General features: G+C 47.1%; 4 protein-coding genes; 2 read left to right on the top strand and 2 right to left on the bottom strand.

Annotated features, from left to right (window-relative positions):
- Positions 1 to 307: 307 nt before the first annotated feature.
- GSTUM_00006712001 (uncharacterized protein) lies at positions 308 to 2,726 on the top strand. XM_002838882.2 has 6 exons: positions 308 to 656; positions 820 to 956; positions 1,053 to 1,170; positions 1,293 to 1,489; positions 1,561 to 1,630; positions 1,719 to 2,726. Exons 1-6 carry the CDS (start codon positions 602 to 604, stop codon positions 2,075 to 2,077), a joined length of 936 nt encoding a protein of 311 aa, XP_002838928.1. The 5' UTR covers positions 308 to 601; the 3' UTR covers positions 2,078 to 2,726.
- An 89-nt stretch (positions 2,727 to 2,815) lies between these two features.
- GSTUM_00006711001 (uncharacterized protein) lies at positions 2,816 to 8,844 on the bottom strand. XM_002838881.2 has 12 exons: positions 8,349 to 8,844; positions 7,847 to 8,240; positions 7,614 to 7,766; positions 6,737 to 7,561; positions 6,595 to 6,677; positions 6,197 to 6,542; positions 5,807 to 6,143; positions 4,621 to 5,755; positions 4,395 to 4,563; positions 3,965 to 4,344; positions 3,083 to 3,899; positions 2,816 to 3,004 (listed from the first exon to the last, which is right to left on the bottom strand). Exons 1-12 carry the CDS (start codon positions 8,703 to 8,705, stop codon positions 2,976 to 2,978), a joined length of 5,025 nt encoding a protein of 1,674 aa, XP_002838927.1. The 5' UTR covers positions 8,706 to 8,844; the 3' UTR covers positions 2,816 to 2,975.
- Positions 8,845 to 9,578: 734 nt separating this feature from the next.
- Positions 9,579 to 10,697, bottom strand: GSTUM_00006710001 (uncharacterized protein; the record flags this gene model as incomplete). Its single annotated transcript, XM_002838880.1, has 1 exon — positions 9,579 to 10,697. One exon carries the CDS (start codon positions 10,695 to 10,697, stop codon positions 9,579 to 9,581), a length of 1,119 nt encoding a protein of 372 aa, XP_002838926.1.
- Positions 10,698 to 14,721: 4,024 nt separating this feature from the next.
- GSTUM_00006709001 (uncharacterized protein) lies at positions 14,722 to 15,771 on the top strand (the record flags this gene model as incomplete). Its single annotated transcript, XM_002838879.1, has 1 exon — positions 14,722 to 15,771. One exon carries the CDS (start codon positions 14,722 to 14,724, stop codon positions 15,769 to 15,771), a length of 1,050 nt encoding a protein of 349 aa, XP_002838925.1.
- Between the last annotated feature and the right edge of the window lie 3,078 nt (positions 15,772 to 18,849).

Here is an 18,849-nt window from a genome sequence, read left to right as displayed (position 1 = left end):
CGATCACGTTTGTCGCCCGTTGCCAGTTCATCAGCCACTTGGAGCAGCGTATCATCACATGCGAGAGACTGACGTAGGCTTGCACCAGTGCTTGGCGAGAGAGCTCACAGCTTGGGGTGGCCCAGTGACTGTGCCACTTGTACAATGGTCCCGTAGCGAATTGGCCGTCAGTTTATTCGGCCACGACGTAATTGGGACACTTCCCCCAACGTCGCGCACGACACACTCCCGGGCTTGTCACAAGAAGTAAGTTAAGTAGGGAGTGTCGGGTAAAAAAAAAAGAAAAAAAAAAGAAAAAAAGAGCGATAGCAAAGAGAAGCCTACCCTACTTTGTACAGTGCGTTAAATTTACATGCTACCACAAGATACCGGCCTTCCTACTCATCCCTCCCACCATCCATCTAACCTCTCTACCCTTTTCCCTCTCTTCTAACAACACCACACCACACCCTACACTCACAACCCCCCCTTCCACTTTATCAAGTTATTACAACTTCCACCATCCTGTTACCGATATCTGCCCACTTCAGAGCAAGTCTTCTATCTCCTGCTCCTCCTCTGTTATTCTTTCGAATAGTTTTTTCTCTTCACAACAACCACAATGTCTGATCTTGACAACTCTACGCCAGAGGGGGCGGCTGTTCAGATCATTAACGGTGAGGTTAGTATAAACTCCAACGGACGCAAACCCCCTATTCTATTCGAATCCAAGGTTTGCTAACTTTTTCGTCTCGTTTAGCTTTCTTCGAACATTCCAACATTCGGGCTTTACCTCTCTCTTTTCGTTATCTCGTGAACTGCCGAACTGATCTGTATTAGGATCTCATCCCACCATCCAGAACGCTAAGGCCGACTTTTCAGGTCTTGCCAACTCTACGTCTTCTCAGGACAGTGATACCACTGATAGTGATCAGCCTCTCACTCACTACCACAGCTTCTTCTATGATCTTTTCACCGTTTGTCTCACTCTCTCTATCCTTATCTTCGTGCTCCGGGGTTTGTTCCCCACTCCACCACCCCTTGCTGACGTAAATGTGCATCATTACCTCTAGTGGAAATTCCCACGTGCAACCGGATTCTTCTTTTTCGCTGCGATTTCTTTAATTTTCGCCTTCCGTTTCGTCAATGTTCTTCGCTATGTTTTCAAGGCTACCTATATCCTCTTTTTCCGTGAGTTCTTCTCTCTCCTTGTCTCCTTACCCCCCAGCACCCCTTTGACAGATAAGCTTGCATGAGCTGGTTCGGGTGTTTCGGAAAAGTATCGAAGTTGACATGAGGCACAAAACGGATAGTTGTGACTTTTCTAGAAATTGCCTCTAAGCCTTTTGGCACGAGAGGATTTATTTCATCAATCCGGCCAAAACCGTATTACACTATTCCGAGGGACTCACTCGACCGGCTATTCGGGGAGCTTCACGATCTCTTGAACTTTTTCGCTCTCGAATTCCAGAGGGTCTTGTTTGCTGAGAATATCTTTGCTACCGTGGTGGTGCGTAACATATTTCTCATTCCATGGTGCCGGATTTCGTTTCTGACAATAATTTTTTTTTCTTGTTCTAGGCATCCTTCGTTTCGTTCATCGGATATTTCCTTATAAAGTACATCCCATTATGGGCTCTATCACTCCTCAGTCGGTTTCCCCATCGTGACCATTCCACTGCCTCTCTTGGCAGCGTCCATCAGGGTTTAGGCTAACAGGATTTTGTTACCGTTATTAGCAACCATTACTGCTTTTACTGCCCCCTTGATCTATCTCCAGAATCAGGAGGTTATTGATGAACAGATTCAATGGGCCAATGAATACGCCAATGCCCAATTGGCCAACGGTCGCCAGATAGCTGAGAAGTATATCGACGATGCCAGTGTGCGCGCCCGTGCCACTGCTTCTGAACTTACCCAAAAGGTTCAAGGCTACGCCGGAAAGAAGTCTCCTGCTACGGAAAAATCGCAGGCATCTTCACTCCCTGAGAACAACAGCCCCTCCCATGAATTTCCTGATGTGCCCAAGTCTGGTTTTCCAGCAGTCGATGGCGAGAGTGATGTTAAGGCTGCCGCTCCTGAGCCTATAGTTGCCTAAGTTGTTCAGAGACGAAATCTTCATTTTTCGAAGAATTTGGGTGGATGTCGAGCGTTGGGTAGGGGTCGGGCGACATTCAATGAGAAAAACTGACACTGACACTTTAAAATTCAATTTCTAAGTGGATAGTGCGGAGAACAAAATTCCGGGGGATATTGATGTAGTTTTCTTTCTCGCTTCTTCTACCTTTTTCCTTTACCCTCTTTCAAGTTTTTTTTTTTTTTGTGAAAATCTCCTGAACGTGAACGCTATCGGGAATGGTTGGTTTGAGGGCTAAAAAGGCCCGTCACGTTGTTCTATTTATTAAACTGCACCATTTCTAAGTTACGGTGCTGCTTTGGTGTCATTTGATAGGCAACGATGCGGAGGGTGCACCCGTCTTTTACCTGGGGCTTTTTATTTCTGCTTTGGTCTATGGAACGCTGTGCTGGTCGTCGTTGGAGTGCTGTCTGCCTATTTCCCACTTCGCTGCCTGTTGTCGCTGTTGGCTCTTCCTTCCCTAACTACCTCAATTGCTTCTTGTATTGTGGTAGCCTGATAGTGCAGCTTTGTTAATGGCACAATTGCTCAGGTGTTCTTTACATTTCTCGTATCAAGTGATCGCCGTACGGTACTTGTGTCGTACTGGCTGGATGGTCTTTTTTCTCCCTCTCCAGCGGAAAAAACAATTATCGCAGATCTGTGTTCGTAAGTTGTATCACAGGATTGGGGGTCCCCGTCATAACGTGAAACCCAGAGCACAAGAAAAAGAAAGTAATTTGAGAAAAACTAAACTTTTTTTAGCTGCACGATGAAGGTGTAGCACAACATGGGAAGATAGTCCAGCATCGCCATCATAGCCTCCCACATCCCAACGTAAAACAAAAAAGTAAGTAAGAAGCTCGATCAATCGAACCCTTCAAGAATACATTGAGAACGCCGTCCGACCTGTTTGTCCCGTCCCGACCACGCATTAGCATCCCTGAGAGAGAGGGCGCAAAACCAAGGGAGAAAGGAAAGACTCACACAAAGGGCAAGACGCAGAATTACTACTCTTGAACCATTTGAACAAGCACGTCCCATGGAACTTATTCCGGCATGTGGCGCACGCCTTGTTGGGGAGCCTGCGATCGGGGGTGACGGCCACAATGGAGTAGCAGATGGCGCACTCGGCCACACCCTCGAAGTGCAGGGCCAGGTTCTTGCGGAAGAGGGCGAGACCGTCGATGATGGAGGCGGACTGGAAGTTGATGACGGTCTGCGAGGCCAGCTGCATCTTGCGGAAGTCCTTCTCCGTCAAGCCGACGCGCCGCACGCCTTCCACCTCCACCTGGCGCAGTGGGAAGGTTGGCGGGATGCGCACGCGCATCTCCATGGACTGGTCGTCGATGGGGTATGTTGCTGTCACCTCGATTGTCTGGGCTTTGAGGATCTTGACGGCCATTTCGTCATCTTCGCTTCCCCCGGGGTGGGATTGGATCCAAGCTTGAACGGAGGAGAGCTCCCGCTCGATTAGCAGCGGCGACATGTGCTTCTCCGTAAACACCTCTACCGCAAACACCTTTTTGCGGGATTTGCATTCTGTCCACCAGCGCTTGACGAGGAATGGGGTGTGACGGAGGGCTCGGTAGTAGATGTGTGTCAGTAGCCGGTGGGCTTCCCAAGTGGAGTTTGTGCTGTTTTCCAGTGAGGAGTCGAGAGTGTATGTCTCGAATGGGAGCTTGGAGGCGTCGATCGGCTTGCCGCCGGAGTGCCCGAGGATGTCGAAGGTGTAGTTAAAGAGGGGATCCAGGAAATCAGCGTCTTTTAAGGCTTCAGCGTAGGCTGTTCGGACTTTGAAGGACTGTTGGACTAGTTAGTTACTAGGGATATGGGGGTGGTAAATGATGGAAGGGGATGTGTATGTACGGAGTTTTCAAAATGATCGAAGATTAGGATCCAAGTTAGAAGGTAGCCACGGAGACTCCAAGACATTCCACATTCGCTATCTAGTTCCAGTGCCCCGTCACCTGTTGGGGGTTCCATAACCAACGATAGTAATTCCTGAGGAAGTGAGAGTTCAAAGTTCTCTTCTTTTGATAAAGCCGCCTCTACTGACACCTCTTCTTGTACTGAAGGGATGTGCCGATGGAGAATTTCGAACGCTGCTTCTTGTATTGAGCGTGAAGGGACATTTAGAAGTGAATAAGTCTCCTCTGGGCTACCAATATACCTCAGATCTATCCCTTTGGTAAGGCGGGCTAAGAGGGCGTTACAAAGATTACGAGGTTGGTCGTGTTCATCACCAACTGCTTCGGTCAGCCATTGATATATTCATAAACGGGAACCGGATTCAAACTTCTGGAACTACGAAGCAGCCCCATCAAAGAGGCATGTATTGCATCAGCCTGCCCATCCCACGCATCCTTAAAGTCATCATTTTCCTTGTGCAGTGACTTTAACGCTTGGAACAACTTCAGCGATGTAAAAATAACTGGCAGATCTGTCTCTTCAGCACCGGTGCACATCTATCTCTCAAATTAACTTTTGCCAAAAGGAAAAAGAATATAACCAGGTCAGCATACCGCCCAGCAATTAGCCACATGTTCGCAAATCAATTCCCAATGCTCTCCGTAAAGCTTCTTGACAACCGGCAGGACCGTAGTAATAGCCTTCGAAGCCTCCGCAATAACCGGATAGCTAGGATTCACCGCGAACGCCTCATCTTCGAACCAACTAAGAAGATGCTTGATAAGGAATATTGCCCGCTGCTGCGGTAATGCTGGTGTGTCCTGTCCGGGCTTAGGTAACGCTGCGTTTAGTAAAACGATTTTTCGTAGACCCGCTTCTCTAGCTTCGGAGGCTGGTATGCCCGGAATATCACTCGCTAACCCATTTCTTAATTTCTCCGCCTCCTTAGTGTGCTCCAGCAACTCGCTAAGCCCTGTTAGTATAGCTGTGCTGCAATAAATCCCTTGGCCTTTTCTGATGTCAATTGACTTTAGCCAGCTCTGAGATTGCGCCGAGGAGATCTTGCCATCTTGGGAAAGGGTGGAAATCATTGTTTCTAATATCCTGGCGGAATAGAATCCTTCTGGGGTCTCCTGCTTTGACATGCACATAAGGCAATCCAGTAATTTAAAGATATATCCAGGAATCCTATCTGCTCCTCCGGCCTCAGGTTCTGGCTCATGCTTCAAAGATTCAATGAAAAAGCGCTGAGACTCAAAAACAAACTCCAGCATCTCGGCTTCCATTCCCGAAGAATGCTGATTCCATAAATGGTTTGATTCCCTAATAGTAACGCTGTCGTTTGCTAGTACTGAAACCAGCATAAGATACTTCAGAAGGGTTACTCTCGAATCATCGGTAATGCCTCTCAAAATATGCGCAGCTTTTTCATCCTTCCTTTCATGGGCTCCCACGGTTTTGAGAAACTCGATAATAAATACAGCCATCCGCAGAACTCTAGACAGACCGTCCGGATCGCGAGCTATCTCACCCGAACTAGCGTCATCTTGGGAATCCTTAACCAGAAAGATGGCGCCACCTATGGGATTAGAGATAGCTAATGACAGCTTTGGAGCTTTCTTCAAGAACGGGCTCAAACTAGACCTCCATTGATCCTCATTAAAAAGAACTTTCTCGATAAGCGCTACCTGCTCATCTTCCGGAACCCGATGGACCAAATCGTGCGCCCTCTCAGCCAGAAAGTTAAGACTAAAAAGAATCAGAATCTTCAAATACCAGAGCAAATAGTGCATGACATACCCAGGATCAGAGTCCTTCGGTTCGAGAACACTTTCTAACAGGACATCTAACAAAGAACTAACAAGAACCCCCGAGCTATTAGATAGTTCCTTCTCGAGGATCTTATTTAGTCTTCCTGCGGCAATCGCAATCTCATCCGAAGGAGACCCTGTCAGGACGAGCAACGTAGATAAGAACCCAACACCATTCTCCGAGCGCGCAAACTCTGCCAAGGCTTCTTTTGGCACTAATCTGAGCTGCTTGAGAACCCTCATAGTGCGATCTTCTTCCTCAGGGGAGAGATTATTTAACAGCTCCAGAAACATTGTCGAGATCGTCGCCTCGGAAATGACTGTTCCTACGCCGCTTGTAAGTATATATGTACCAATGCGCACCTTCAGGAATCCATACCTGAGGAAGCCATGGCCGCCCTCATTATTCCCCAGCCTATAGTGTTGTCCGTGTTAATGCTCTCCCGCATTTTATTCACCACATAAGTGTCCAATTCTTGGACAAATGGCAGTTTCCCTTGGAGCAATGTAGGAGTCGACTTCAGAAGCTGAAATACTGCGGTCTCCTTTCTTTCCCTCGCTAAGGATGAAATCAATAGTGCGCTAATGTTCTTGTCCCAGGCTCTCTGAAATGATTCTTCTCCAGCGGCTTTCTTAGCGCAAGCTATAAGCCCAGACAACACTTGCCTCCATGAGGGTGATGACATGAATTCCGGGGCATGATCTGCGAAAAATGATGCGACAGACTAAGATCTATCAGCTCTTGCTACATCTTCTCAAAATTGGCACAAAACAAACCTTTTTCACTTCCTCAATCTTTAGAAGCTTCGGACATCGCATGAGTAAAGATTCCAACAATGAAGTAATTTCGACATTTTCTCCTAGTTTTCTCGTTAGCCCTGCTCGCTGTTCAGCAAACACATAAATCCAAAATATCCACCTTTTTCCTTGATGACGCGATCCAGACTCAAAAGAAATATCTTAACAATGCTCTCTTTCACAAGATCAACCACACAATTACTATCCCTCTGAAGAATCTCTGCCGAGAAGTCAACCCACCCATGCCAGCGATTTACACGGTTATCTGGAGAGTCTGCTCTCTGATCGGTATCAGAACTAATATTACCCGCTATAGATCTCTCGAGCTTCTCCCAAATTTCTTTCACGACAAGATTAGCGATTTGAGCATCCGCCATCGCCCCTGCCATAGCAATCCCAGTAGCACATATTTCAGCTCCAAAATACGGCAATTTGAACTGTGCATTCTCGACATTTTTCAGTAAAAACCCTTCAAAAACAGGATATAGTGCGTCTCTCAGGAGATAGGCAGTAACTTCATCCTGAGTATCAACTTCTCCTGTCGCCATCATATGATAGCAAACCCGGAAGTATGCACCCCAGGCGGCAGTTATGTGTGACCTCGGCTCGGGCCCACTCCATATCCCATCCAGAACACCCGTTATGAGTTCAGTGACCCCTTCGACATCTTTCGGGAGAATTTCTCGAGGCATCAACGTAATCATTTTTGAAACCTTATGCCAATACTCCGGTGACCCGCCCTGGCTCCCACATTTTATGAACTCTACCACAAGAGAAAGCGATGCTTTTTGCCGGGGAGGTGTCACCGATATCCAGGCTTTGTACGTGTGCGAAGTCAGGTCTAGGATCGCATCTAATAGCTCTGTGACAGAACCAGTCTGAGGCGACATTAATGCCTTTACCATCAGGGCGTTGGCCACCACCTCCAAACTTAATAAAATAAAGCCTATTGGTCATCAGCAATGGCTAAGATAAGTGCTTTTGGGATGAATAGGTACCCTCTTGGTTTACCAAACACGTCCTGAGTAGTCTATAGATGGACCTCCGGAGATACGGATCGTCATAGCCCCCAAACTCCCAGAGGTGAGCCATCTCAAGAAGGTCCTCATATTTCCCAGACTGCTTTTCGATCTCTTCCGGCGGCAATTGACCTACAATTGCATGAGCAGCCAGAACGTTACGTTTCATCACACCAAATCACTCGGAACAATGGGAGCAGGAGAAAACGAACAGATAAGGTGCGCAACCGTGTGAACACAAGTAGCTATAACTCTCGCAAACTTAGACTCCGCCTCGTCGGAAGAAACCTGTCTCTCATCACTCAATGAACCCACAGTCTCATTCTTAAGAACGTTAGAGCAATAGTCCAAAATATCTGGTTGGTATGCCGCCCAGACATTCCGTATCTTCTCCTGTGTACCGAATACCGCGTTCAGCGACTCCCCCGCCGCCCTCGCAGAACCTCGGTCGCTATCGTACAGCCCAGCCAGCCAGGGTCCTACGACCTCTGACATGTGTCTAGCAACCCTCTTTCCACTCTTCTGCGAAATAATTCCGTGGACGGTGTGGGCTAGCCGACGTACGCCTACCGAGATATCCGCTGATAATCTGGGATATAATCGAATCTAGGAAGAAACCAACACGAAGCGAAAGCGGTCAACGACAAGAATAAGTCAGCAAATCCCGCCTCAACTTATTCCGACTCAGCAAGGTGGAAAGTGGGCATCGCGCACCCAAGCCGCGAGAACTATATCCTCCACGTCCTCCAAGCCCGCAATTTTCACTTGTAGATCCTCTAAGGCTTTCGATTTCGTAGTTTCGTCCTTCTTCGACAGGAGCTTCAATAGGACCACCATAGAAGGGTCAGACACCTCGGACAGATCGGGCCCCTCAGATGTGTATGAAAGCGGGGACACTGCGGGAACATAAGGAGTTTTGGAAGATGGCCCAGGGCTAACTTTGTTATTCCGAGCAGAATCATTACTCCCATTCCGACCACCAGCGCCTTTACCCCCCCGAGCAGAGGCAGCGCCACCGCGGCGGGAAGACGAACTACTGCCCCCGCGAGAGGATGACTTCTTCTTGCTCATTGCCGGAATGACCGTAGAATCCGGCAACTTGTGCTAGTGAGTTCCTGAGGTTATGGGTATTGTTTTCGGTTTTTCGGTTGAGGCGATAGGAGAGAGAAGGGCGGTATTTGGCTCTTTGAGTGGAAAGTGCAGAGACGAGTCAGTCACCAGTTGAGAGTGCGAATGCACTGACAAACGCAGCATGCATGACGACAATCTCTGCTGTTCCAGAAAAATTAGTAAGCATGCTTGGCAACATAATAATATTATTATGATACTTGTAGGGGAGTGAGATTCATCCGTTCTCACTCGGATGATAAACTAAGACACCAGTTGAGAAAATGCTGCATAGCTGCTAAACACCATTTGGCCCTCAAACGCAGATCTATCGGGCTACAATACACACCCAGGGCTATGGCACTTTATGCAAGCGCCAGTACGTACAAATACTATGACGCACAAGTGCTCCTAACATCGCCCAGGGGAGGTGCCATCTAGTGAGCACGGTAGAAGTACCAAGAGATAGCAACAGCTCGTGACTACCCCAAAAGGGTCTAGGATTTATGCCAATGGAATAGTTGCACCTCCACACACAACACGGAGCCCCTCTTTGAGCAAAATAAGACTCATTCATCATCGTCTTCTCAAGAAAATATTAGTTCCGCTTGAACACTCTATTCCACCACAGAATCAAATACATATATCCAACTTAGAATATAATCCAGTGAAAAATAGTCTAACTACGATAGCAAAATACCCCGAAAAAGAACATTAGCCTTGATTCCGACAACGATGCAGCTAGACGCTGAAAAAGAAAAAAGAAAAGTGTCGATTTTTGCTTCCACAACCCTTTTCTAGCATCCCCTCACAAAACCCCTATCTACAAGCCAGTTTTCAACCCTCCCTTTTTAGCAAACAGGCCAATTTTTCATCCCCCGAATATTTTTTGAGAGCAAAGGCTTTCCACTCCTCCCAGGGTCCCTCATGGTGTATAGAAAATTCCCTCAGAAGTCCCATAAACGCCTTTCTGTAGTTTTCCACGTCCTCGTCATAGAGGGTATAACCAACGCAAATCCGAAACCTCTGGAAGATCTTCCCCAACCGAACGCAATCACCAAGATTAATATTAGTGGGGTGGTCCGCGCGCCCGTGACTAGAATCATCCAAAAGCTGCGCGAACTCAAGCTCAGAATTACTGAGTGTTTTTCTCTCGGAAAAGAATTCTTCGGGGTTCCAAAGGGCTATCGGTGATGTGAATGCCTCCGTCTTTTGGGCTGTGTATGCACCCTCCCAGTCGATTATACCGGTGATGTTGAAGTCTTCATCAACCATAATATGATCACCCTTGTCATCAAAATGGCGCAAATAAAACCTCCCAGTTTCCTGTATGTCCTCCGACCACTGCCCCAATAAATCGAAAAGGAACCTGTGAATAAGGAAGGCATCAACAGCCCAGAATGGGTATAGTTCTCCCACAACAATCAAATGGAGAATGCGAGGAATTAGTGCACAATAGTAATCCTTCAGATTGATAAAAGGTCCCGGAAAGGCGACAAGTTGTCGAGTATTGCGGCCCCCATTAATTGTGAGAGCCAGATCCGCCATCAAGTCGTGAAGGACAGGACCAATATTTGTCGATCCAGGAGTATCTAGAGACCCCATAAGTGGAAATGGATGCCGGTAAAGTTCCTGGTAGACTTCGGCCAATTGAGCCAAAACTTTACTCAACTGTCCGTTCGTAGGTGAAGCTGAAAGCAAATTCTTCCCTTTGATCGTCTCCATCAATATGTACCCCGTTCCCACTGGATTGTTCGAATCCAGGGCATACGCAAAAACCTCTGGCACAGGAACTTTGGTTTCCTTCTTCAAGAAAGAATAAGTTGCGACTTCGCTCCTAATCAAATAAGGTCGTACCGCTGCTGGTGGAGTGGAAGTATTACGACGTTTCAGTCTTGCCATCCAGCTAATGCCGTCATCAAACACGAGCTCAAGATGGAGGTTGATAGCACCCATGGCAGGACGGAGAGACGCTTTGTCATAATGAAAAGGTTTCGCGAAGCAGGAGATACCACCCCGAAGCTTAGAGGCAATCACAGTGAGGGCATTGACATCGATAGTCTGGAAAAGAGCTCTCAGTTCCTTTATCAAAGCTTCTTGACTGGAAACCTCGTACTCCTTCGTCTGAAAGCCGTCAGTTGGGATAGTCTAAGGAAGGAGAGGGAAAAAGTGGCAGACGGAATTTCAGCAGCAAAAGAAAGACATACATTCACTCTTGGACACCGATGAAACTCCAACTGCAAATGTAACAAACAGAGATGCCTTCCACAGAGCACACAGTCTCCATGCCTACGAACTGCGAAGTTCACACAGGCTGTATAATCGCATCCCCAGAGCGGCATGCCGAAGTCAGTGATTTGAAGCTTGCTGCTGAAAGAGTCCTCAATGGCTTTGAGGTTTCATCAAGGTCCAAGGGGAAGATTTGTGGGGGGAGTTCAGTCAGTAAGAGCTGGAAAAAAATCCGGGTTTATTCTCGGAAGTTTGCCGTGGCCAGCCCCGCATATGGACTATACCCGAGTACCTAGGAGGGGTGGGCATAAATGAGTAAATATCACATTATTCCGACCAACCAATCTGGCTTAAGTGAGGCGATTTCAGTTCCCACTGGCCAAAATTCGGATAGTGTGACCAGACGAAGGGCCAATCTTGGCTCCCCCCTGTAAGTGGGAAGAAAAATGGCATGCGAACCCTATTCCTCCTGGATCCACAATATACTGCTCTCTGAGTGGGCGAAGCTATAGTACCTGCGAGCCAATCACACTCTCTTCGCCACACTTGCCGTCAACCAACATGCAGTGGATCACATTTCCCCAGAGAGACAGGTTTTTATGATAGCAGGAGATAGCGTATCACCGGTATCAGAGTCCAGAAGTCATAGAGCGCCCTACGCATCCACCCGGGAAAATTAGTTAGCAAACTTTGATCATGCAAAGTTGATGCAATCCTGTTCGAGTACCTGTGGTCCTAACCAGGTTGGGCTGGCAATGCGAACAGGAACAGAATCATAGAATGTCACTCTTTTTGTGCTCTAAACCCGTTCGGGGGCCAGCGGCACACACGACTCATGGGTGATACGACAATGACTAGCGAAGCTTTCGGGCTATTCTACTGTAGTGTTTCCCAGTCTATGGTATTAAACTGCCTCCCATTGGTCAGACCACGAGTGGAAATGTCTCGACTTTATAATGCCAGACCCCTCATTGGACTGTCTAAAAGGCTTGGAACCACCTTCTTTCCATGATACTGATACCAGTAATCACTCGTATTCGCGATGCAGTCCAACGCATCGGCGCTAACTTGAAAGATGCCAGATGTTCATAATGTGCCGGTACTCGAGTGCTCGAGGAACAGGATAATATATTTGATCGAAGGTACGGTATCATACCAGTGCCAGTATCGTACAGCCCTGGACTCGGTACCCTTACAAGCACCGATCCCCGTAGGATAAGAGTAGCGCCAAGCCACAGTGATGGGACCAACTGTCTGATATCCATAATACCTCCGTAGGGGCAATACCGGTACCGTACGGGCTAAAAAATTATTATTATTTTTGTCAAGTCCGCGGTTTATTTGTAGCTAACTACAGGAAAATCCATGGCATGCACCCTACTCGTAAGGTATGGCCTAAAAACCCAGTAACATAAGAAATACAGGCACGGGGTAAGGAAGTAAGTACGATACTTGTATCATACCAGTGCTGGAGCAAAGAGGCTTGATGATGCCATCTGTTGTAGACTAAGGGCTCGGAAGATACTCGGGAAATACAGTAGCCGCGACCAGTGAAGGTCCCTTCTTAAGAGAAAGCTTGCAGAGTGCCACCCCATCTGCTTGAGGTGGAAGTACTTGTACAGTACTAGCACAGTACAGTACTTGTACTCGAGTACAAGTAAAAATCGAGAAAAACAGGGATACGAACAAGGAATCTCGGGAATCATGAAATTGACATCATGGGAAAAAAGGGGGGGGACAGTGGAGAAAGTTAAAATCCCGGAGCAGTTGCATCTGGGTCATTGTGGAAGCCAGTAGCTGCTATGATACTATTCATTGGAAGAGTTTCAAAGTTCCAATTCCCTATCAAACTCTGGAGACTCAGATACTATAGAAAGCAAAAAAGGGGGGAGCAAAAAAGAAATCATCAGTCTCATGCTACACCTGTCCGAGGCTGGTCTGGGTTCTCGGGGACTCTAACTTGCTGATCTTTTCTACAACTCTGGCCAACTCAGTATCATACCCGAGTACCGTACTGTACAAGTACTCGTACTTCAGTGCAATGACTTGGAGAACTCGACCCTTACTTCCATCTCTGAGTGCAGAATGATATTACTGCATGACACTCGAGTACCATCAATGTTTCTTTTATTTTTTATGCGACTCACATGCATCATTCACGGCAAAGAAAATACCAACAATTTCAAACGGAGAAACCCACATCGCGAGAAAGCATAGAAATAACCAATCTCACTACAAGAAATAAAGCCCATCTACAAGTACTCGTACAGTACTACCGGTACTACTACTAGTAGAAACCCTTGGACACACAGGTACTGTACTGCGCTTGGGCACAGCGATGTGCGGTTCGGGCAAAAATGGATCTCTTGTGGTGCCAGGTGCCGAACCAAGTTCGTAGTCTAACTTGCGTAGGCCATCTGGACAAGCTAAATTCTAAACAAATAAATAAACAAATCTGTGGCGTACCCCTGCACCGTCTCCTTTTTTTTTTTTTTTTTTATCAGCTTTATTAATTTGAGCTTTGCTTGATTAACTCTCGAGTTCTCGTTGACGCCACTGTCCACCACGGCAAGACACATAAGTTAGGGGTTAAAAACCTTGATGACACGAAGAGTCGGGGTGTGGGTCGCAGATGGAACAGTCATAGCTGCAGGCTGTCTTCCCTTCTTCAACCCTTTGGTATGATATTTGGGAAAAAATCACAAAGCTGTCAAGCGATTTCACGAGTGGCGAAAGCTTCAACTCCCATTGAACCTGTCTATGCCTTATCGTAATGAAAGAACCGCCGAGTATCACATCAGATCCCAGATAACACTGTGCGAGTACCGGTATAATACTACTATGCTGGGACACAACATCGCAATCAGACAAGGGATTTTGATGCTTCGTCTTTTCTATCTTCCACCTGCGACCGTATACCGGCAGCTTTTGTGGCACACAAATACATTGTCTCATTCCCGGCAGGATCTGAACGCGCTTCCCATCCTTTGAGTGGCGAATGAGGCTCTTATACAACGTCCCCTGACCTGGGCGCTCTTTGTCTGACCGCGCGCGCATCCGGGTACGGTAGACCAACATTCATAACACCCTCGATCAAGTCGATAAACACCCCAGCCCACATGACGATCTTCCTGTAGATTGTTCAGATATAGGAGAGAAGAGAGAGAAAGGAGAAGGAAAGAAAGAAAAAAAGGGCCCCCAAAAAAAAACAACCCACCCTCGATCCGAAAATGTCCAGTGACTACGGGAGCGATATAAACCTTGACGACGAAGGAGACCTTTTAAACATCCTAGACGGCAACGTCAATGACAACACCACTTGCGACCCAACACCACCGTCAACCGACTTCCCTCAACAAGGCCGTGAAGAGAAGCGGGTGGCAATAGACAACGATGACTCTCCGGGAATTATTGACGATGTCAATCCCACCAGTCCAAGGAGGGTGGTCTTTGTTCCAGTTTTCCAGAGCGACTCTATCGATCAGGATCGCGAGGAAGGACTCATTCGGTACCCCGAGCTCGCTGTCGGGAAGGACGACGAACCCACCATTCAGTACCCTAACCTCCGCGCGTGCACAAATGGTGAGAAAAAAAAATGATCCCCCTTCCATCCGCAAAAAACAAAATTTTTCTTCTTCAGAAAAGCAAACTCTAACCGGCGACAAAGCGAGTGGCAGAAAGAGATGATGAACAAACAAACATCACCAGTACTCCACCGATTCCAGGGCGAATCGCTGAAACTCAGACGGAAATGCCACTTACTGATGCACGAATCCCCCTCGAAAGTGATATCCGTTCCCCATTCGCCCGGTTCCGATATCGAAGGAAGACCCTGTCAGTTACGGATTTGGTATCTGGTGTGTGGTGTGAGCAGCAGTTCGAGTATTCACTCGAGCGGGGGTCCAAACGCTCAACACCAGCTATGAAGAAGGGTAGGAAGGTACATAAAGTCCTTGAAGAGCAGATCCACTCAACTGTTCAGGTGAAGATTACTACGAAGGAGGATGGGTGGGGGTTGAAGCTGTTCAATGTGTGTCAAGGGCTGCTCAGTTTACGCCATGGTGGGTTGACGAGAGAGCTGAGCGTATTTGGGTTCCTCAATGGCTACTTTATACAAGGCATCATCGACGAGATATCATATACACACCCCAGAACATATGTGGCACCAAAAGCACCCCCAACTGTAGCATCTAATGAAAGCTCAGATTTGGATTCAGATGGTGGAGTCCTACTGCCAATCGATCTCACCAACACCTCCTCTCCCCCCTCAACCTCGGAACACGAATTGATAGCATACGTATCAGACACCAAAACCCGCTCCACCCAAACCATCCCCGGAGGCTCCCAATTACGCGCAACGGTCCTTCAACTAATGTTCTACCGCTACCTCCTTTCCGGCCTTCACGCCGGTGATGTAGACTTCACCAAAGTTCTGGAGCACTTCGGTCTTGACGGCTCCAAGAACCTTTCAGACAACCTCCTCGCACAAATTGCCTCCTTAGATTCCGAAATCAGTCTCGAAGAGCTGCTAGAGAACAACTCCCTCTGGGGCCTTTGGGGCATCCTTCAGCGCAAACTGAGAGAGAGCATCAACACAATCGGTAACACCCTGGCGATAAGTTACAGAAGCCAGAAATATGGTGATATCATGGAAACCAAAACCTTCGACTATGACGAGGCGCTATTAACCGAGCATTTAAACCATACAATCGACTGGTGGCAGGGTAAGAGACCAGCCGTGGGAGTAGAAATTGAGGAGGCGTGGAAATGTAAGCTGCCCATTCCCCCTCTATTCAGATAAGCCTTTACCTAACAAAAAAAAACCCCAGGCGGGAGATGCGAATTCGAATCGGATTGCACCTGGCGACTGGGCAAGATAGAAGAGCTAAAACGAGCAATGGAGGCGAAGAAGACCAAGCGCAAACGCTCAGCAAGTCCAAAGAAAAAGCCCTAACTTTGTAGAGATGGGAGGAATGTATTAGTTGCTGCAGTATGTGTAACTTTGACTTATACGGTACGATGTCCTATTATGTTCGGCGCTTGGTTTGGTCCACTCTACCTGTACTATAATATACCTACATACCGTATAGAGAATTATATTTCTGCAGCAGGAGGAAAAGGAGGGGGGTAGTTTACCATTCAATATCAGCGGAACGTTCTCCCATACACTCCTTTACCCATGCCGTACCCACACCGCCCGCCCCACACTGTACCAATATCCGTCCTAGGCCCGATTTCTAAAAGTGATTCACACGGCATCACTCATTTTCCCAGCACCCCAATCTCCGCGGAAAGGTATGGTGATCATGCACGCTCACTCGGGCCTGCCGCCTGCAAAACCGCTTGTAGGCTCAAACGCCGACACCGACGAGTTTTTTTGTACGATCCCGCCGCCCGAGAAACTGTAGAGAATGATGGTGGAGGAAGAAGCATGCCGTCGAAGAGGGTCTGCACAACTCACCTGTGGGATATTCGTAATTTATTAGACTGGACTAAGTGCCCGTAAAGCCGTTTTCGGTTCCACGCCCTTCGTGTACGAGCGCTCGAGTACTTGTAAAGGCTACGGTGGAGCAGCTCCTCGGTGATTTTATTATTATTATTATTATTATCATTATTGTCGATCGATGGTGTTAGTCGGAATTGTGCAGTGAGATTTTTTTTTTTGATGAGTGGTCAAGTTGTCAAGAATGCACACACACACTCTCTCTACTGGGGTGGACGAAGAAGAGCGGGAGTTGCGTTAAGGTGATGCGATCAGGACATAATAATAATATTTATTATATAAATGGACTCTTGGAGATCATGACATTACCCGATGGACCGAATGAATATTAACTACTGTACTGTACTGTACTGTACAAATCTTGCTGATGTTTTATGACATCACATGGATTTAATAACTGCCTTGTTTAATCGAATGAGTGCATGCGAGAGATACTATCATATCTCAGAGTACAAAAGGAGCTGATGGATTTACTTGTGTGTCCAGTTTTTGTCAAGACTTGGAAAGTGATTTTTCGCATGTTGATGTGGAAAAACCATTTGAAAACTTCCATCACCAAAAACGACACGCACTTGGCAATGTCTTTTTTTTTTTCGCAAAAATTCTTGGGCAGTGAGGTGGGATGAAAAGAAATTTTTTTTTCCTTCTTTTTATTAATCGAATTCTTACAGTACCGGACTCTATCATACAGGCGCTAGCAAGAAACTTTCGTATATAAGGCAGTATAGTAGACGGGGGTTATCTTGCTGGCCAATAATCCCTGTCTTGGGCGAAGAGGGTCAACCTTTTCAATATGGTACGGTATCATGCCACTCAGCAACGAACCTGTCGGATGCTATCGGCTGGGAAATATATGATACCATGAAAAAGTGAAAACCTTTGTAAGGGATTACCGGTACTTCACAGTGAAAAAAAGGAAAGATGAACTATTTAATTTAATTTAATGTCTTTACCCCACAACTAGAAGAGGTCTCTGTACAGTAATAGTATGTTCATCCGACCTCGCCTAAAAGTCGTGTGTTTTTGGTACCAAGTTGTGTGCCAAGGATTCCAAGGAAATTTGCTTCACAGTGCATCTTCGAAAAGCGTGGGGGAAAAAAAGATATTTTCAACTTTTCTCTTTTCCCATTCCTGCCATTTTTTCAAAGACTTATTTTGGCTATTTGAGGAACAAAAAGACAACTACTAGTTCACGAGTATTTTGCCGTTCATTGCTCAAATTCAACACAAATATCTCCGTCCTGGGAACATGTTAACCCCGCCCCAACCTGGGAGGATGCGTGCAGATTCCACCTCCCGTCGGCGTTTCTTATCGTCCGGTTCGTACCAGCGAGCGCTAGCCAACCGCAATCCACCGTTTTGCACCAATAGGATACGGTATCCTACTGGCCCGGAATTAAGACATCCTGGGACGGAGACTGCGAGCTTCAGCAGTTTCTGCGGGTACAGTACTCGAGTATTTGTAATTCTCAGCACCAATACTCGTACGAGTAGGATATTTGCGAAAAGTTATATTTCAGTTTCCCTTGCTTACCGTACTAAAAGTGGGACACTTTTCCCTGCTTGATACCGGTGTGAAGTTCCTGAAGCAATGAAAGCCAATTGGCCAAGCAAGACATGGGATCGTTCCCCATTAGGCCCAACTTGAAAAATATCTTAACCCTGAGATACGAGTCCTGATACGGTACCATACCGTGCCTCGACAATTGAGCTACTGTAAATATTTAGAAGGTGTTGTAAAAAAAAACGGAGAAAACAGAAAAACAGAGACTCTTGAGGTCTTTTTATCAGACTTCCAAATTTGTTTCTTCCCTGCGATCTTCTGCAGTGCTGTTCACTTGATTCGACGTTGTCAATCTAACGCCTTGGTGGGCAAGGTTCAAGTTTTGTGCAACTTGAAGTTTCGAGGGCACACCATAGTGTTGAACGTACCTCCCCCCCTGTCATGGATGGTACCGGTATTTTGAACATTTTCCCAATTCTAGTCCTTTTGTCCGCAAGAACGGCGCGGATGGCCATTTTTTGTGATTCTTGCATGTTGTTTGTGGTTGTGCTTCCCATATTGCTACGGTGTCTGCGGCGATTTAGTCGAGTACGAGTAGCTGATGGATTGATGCGATGATCTGCCGGTGATACGGTTGTTACTGCCGTATTGTGCTGTACCGTAAAGTGCGTGTGCCTTTTCGTAAAAGTCGGATTCGCTCGCCGGGGCGTCCTTCCCAATTGTCATTAGCTGTTGTTTAAAGTGTGGCGACCTAGGCGACCTTGCGGTGGCTCGGTTGCCCTTGCGCGTGCGGCTCCAATCCGACTTTTTCTTGGGAAATATGCGGCACTGTGCACCAGAAAACGCTGCCGGTACAGGTACGTACTTGTACG

The sequence above is a fragment of the Tuber melanosporum genome (genome assembly GCF_000151645.1).
Source record: "Tuber melanosporum whole genome shotgun sequence assembly, scaffold_29, strain Mel28".
NCBI lineage: Eukaryota > Fungi > Ascomycota > Pezizomycetes > Pezizales > Tuberaceae > Tuber > Tuber melanosporum.
This window is presented reverse-complemented; position numbering and strand designations above follow the sequence as displayed.

Coding starts and splice junctions, on each gene's coding strand:
- GSTUM_00006711001 (XM_002838881.2), bottom strand. CDS start 8,705: ATGAGCAAGAAGAAGTCATCCTCTCGCGGGGGCAGTAGTTCGTCTTCC. Junction 8,241..8,348: donor ATATAGTTCTCGCGGCTTGG/GTGCGCGATGCC, acceptor GTTTCTTCCTAG/ATTCGATTATATCCCAGATT. Junction 3,005..3,082: donor TTCTGCGTCTTGCCCTTTGT/GTGAGTCTTTCC, acceptor CGGGACAAACAG/GTCGGACGGCGTTCTCAATG.
- GSTUM_00006712001 (XM_002838882.2), top strand. CDS start 602: ATGTCTGATCTTGACAACTCTACGCCAGAGGGGGCGGCTGTTCAGATC. Junction 1,171..1,292: donor TACCTATATCCTCTTTTTCC/GTGAGTTCTTCT, acceptor CAAAACGGATAG/TTGTGACTTTTCTAGAAATT. Junction 1,631..1,718: donor ATGGGCTCTATCACTCCTCA/GTCGGTTTCCCC, acceptor TACCGTTATTAG/CAACCATTACTGCTTTTACT.